The 3240-nt window shown below is 36.6% G+C and overlaps 1 protein-coding gene across 1 annotated transcript; it reads left to right on the top strand.

The window, feature by feature from the left end:
* Window positions 1-1540: 1540 nt before the first annotated feature.
* LOC127073198 (uncharacterized) lies at window positions 1541-2730 on the top strand. Its single transcript, XM_051014330.1, has 2 exons — window positions 1541-1747; window positions 1833-2730. The coding sequence occupies exons 1-2, from the start codon at window positions 1560-1562 to the stop codon at window positions 2548-2550; spliced, it is 906 nt and encodes a 301-aa protein (XP_050870287.1). The 5' UTR covers window positions 1541-1559; the 3' UTR covers window positions 2551-2730.
* The last annotated feature ends 510 nt before the right edge of the window (window positions 2731-3240 follow it).

Raw genomic sequence — 3240 nt, forward strand, 5'->3', positions numbered from 1 at the left:
CCAAAAATAAAGAGGGTAAGGCAATTATTTGACTGTCACAGTGATGCATAAATTAACCTATTGACCACCAGAAAATTTTACCTTGTACCCCTACAGTTAGCCCCAGACCCCTACAAAATTTTAAAAATTCCCATTCTACCCTTAATTGGTTTTAACCAATTTACCATTTCATTTTTACCATTCAGTTGAAAGACTTCCGGTACACTTCCGGTATGTATTTTTCCGGTATGTATTTTTCCCAAACCGGAAGACTTAAAGAATGACTTCCGGAACACACAAAAAAGCAAACCGGAACACTTCATGAAAGAGTTCTGGTTCAATTAAAAAAAAATTACAAAACCGAAACACTTCTTGAAAGAGTTCCGGTGAACAAATTTTACATACCGGAACTCTTTGGAGAAGTGTTCCGGTATGTATTATATGTGTTCCGGAAGTCTTTCAAGAAGTCTTCCGGTTCGCTTTTTTTTTTTATATACTTTTTTTTACTTTTTATTTTTTTTTTATTTTTTTATTTTGCAGGAATGAAAAATCTTTCCCAAATATGTGTAGATACTACTGATGCGTTTATGACGACGGAAAGATTTGGTACACGAGAAAAGGTTATCAGATGGATTAAAGAGGTTGGAATCAACAATAAAGTAACTGTTATCATCAGTCGTTCAGATACTGAAACGGGGAAGAGAGGGAGAAGTAACAAAATAATATTTGATTGTGATAAAGGTGGGAAACACAAGATTAGTGATAGTGGTACCCAAAGTGCATCGAAGAAATGTGGATGTCCATTTAAAATCAGGTCGACTCCGGTGAAAGATGGATCTGGTTGGAAGATTGATGTAAAATATGGGTTACATAATCATGGTTTACCGGATAGATTAGAAGGTCATTCGTTTATTGGTAGGTTGACCACAGATGAGAAGCAACATGTCGCTGATTTGGCAAAGAGACATGTAGCACCTAGACACATATTGCTTTCCTTGCAAGACAATTATCCTGAGAATGTCACTCGGATTACGCAAGTATACAAGCATAAGAGTGTGATACAAAAAGAGATAAGAGGTCCTAGGAGTGAGATACAACATCTGTTTAAGCTTATTGAGGATGCAAGATATGTGTATTGGAGTAGAAAAAAGGATGACTCGGAAGTGGTGAGAGAGATATTTTGGGCACATCCTGATTCAGTTAAGTTGTTGAATATATTTCCGATTGTGTTAGTTATGGATAGCACCTACAAGACAAACAAATATAGACAACCTTTGTTTGAAATTGTTGGCATGACATCGACCGAGTTGACTTTTGATGTTGGATTTGCGTATATGGAGTCTGAGCAAATAGAGAATTTTTGCTGGGTATTGGAGAAATTAAAAGAGTTGTTTGTGAAGAAAGACATGTGTGCACAAGTGATTTTGACAGATAGAGATCTTGCTTTGATGAAAGCAATTGAAGTTGTATTTCCCAGCTCGATTAATTTGCTATGTAGATTTCACATTAACAAAAACGTTGGTGCCAAATGCAAACAACATATGGTGAATGACCTGCAAAAGACGATAGACACATTATGGATGGAAGTTGTCTGGGCTAGTGATGAGGTTGAGTATGGTCAGCGGTTGCATCAACTTGAGCAAGCATGTGTTGATTATAGTGGATTTATTAATTATGTGAAAGACACATGGTTGACTCCACATAGGCATAGATTTGTTGGAGCATGGATTAATCGAGTGCTACATTTGGGTAACACAACGACTAATCGGTACGTCTTATAATTTTGTATGTGTTATTTTTATATCTGATATTATTTCTATGTATTTTTTATGTGTTATTTTCAATATTTTTAGGGTTGAATCTGCTCATTGGAAGTTAAAGCAGATGTTAGGAAACAGTATAGGTGACATGGTCAAATGTTGGGAAGCAATGAATAACAACTTGAGGTTACAACTGGGAAACATTAGAGCTTCTTTTCAAAAGAGTTTTTACGAAGTTGAGCACACGCACGTAAGTCCCTTTTATGGTTATTTGCGTGGTTCCGTATCTCGAGCTGCTTTGAGACGTATTGCTGAAGAGTTATTGAGAGTTGATTATGTTGGAACTAACAGGCAAATATGTGGTTGTACTCTTAGAACATCTTATGGGTTACCTTGTGCTTGTGAGTTAGGAAGATACAGACTAGGTGGTATACCGATACCCATTGATGCTGTTCATGTTCATTGGAGGAAACTAACTATGGAAGTTGAGTTAGAGGTAGGTGAAGACGATGGATCAGAGGTGGATATGACTTCTGCAATGGATGAGTTGTGGAGACGATTTAGGTCATTAGATGTTATTGGGAAAAGGGCATTAAAGAGTAGGGTATGTGAACTAGCATACCCAATAATGACAACATTGTGTCCACCACCTGAGAAAATAAAAACCAAAGGAGGAGTGAAGAAGAAAGGGAAAAAACCAGCAGATTATGATGTTTATAGGGACCCTTCGTATCATGAGTATGTTGATAAGGCATCTCAATCTTCACAAAGGCAATCTCAATCTTCACAAAGGCAATCTCAACCATCATAGACTTCGAAGAAGATCAAATTATCAAAGAAGCAACCACAATTCATTCTTCAATTTCCTAATCATATTAGGTCATACATTGAAGATGTAGTTAATGTTGAATCAGATGGTAATTGTGGATTTAGAGTCATTGCATCATTGCATGGATATGGTGAGGATGGTTGGCCAATGGTTCGTAGAGAGTTGGGGTTGGAATTAATAGACAAGGATAGGTCAACTTTGTATGACAAGTTATTTTCTAATCGGTTGTCAGTAGTGAGAGAATCTTTGATGATAGAATCCTTTGGTTCACAGCCACCTGAAAAATGGATGAGTCTACCAGATATGGGTTACTTGATAGCGAATCGCTATAATGTTGTACTTGTCTGTTTAGGCAATCCGTGCATGACTTTCTTTCCGATGACAAGTTCACATTCACCAAATGTCTCTATTTATTACATTGGTTTTGTTAACCGCAATCATTGGGTTCAGGTACGTATTTATATGCCTAAATACAAACATTATTTCAGTTAATATTTTATGTTATATGACTTAATCTTTTAATTATTTTACTTTACCAGGTTAACATGAAAGAGGGGTTTCCATTGCCACCGGTCACATTAGATTGGAAGAAATTTCGTTCTCATATAGCAACTACTTGGATGTTAGGATTTGCAGGACGTATGCAACCTTGGCAATTACTTACACCTGTAT

This window comes from Lathyrus oleraceus, chromosome 4 (genome assembly GCF_024323335.1).
Source record: "Lathyrus oleraceus cultivar Zhongwan6 chromosome 4, CAAS_Psat_ZW6_1.0, whole genome shotgun sequence".
In the NCBI taxonomy this organism is placed as follows: Eukaryota; Viridiplantae; Streptophyta; class Magnoliopsida; order Fabales; family Fabaceae; genus Lathyrus; species Lathyrus oleraceus.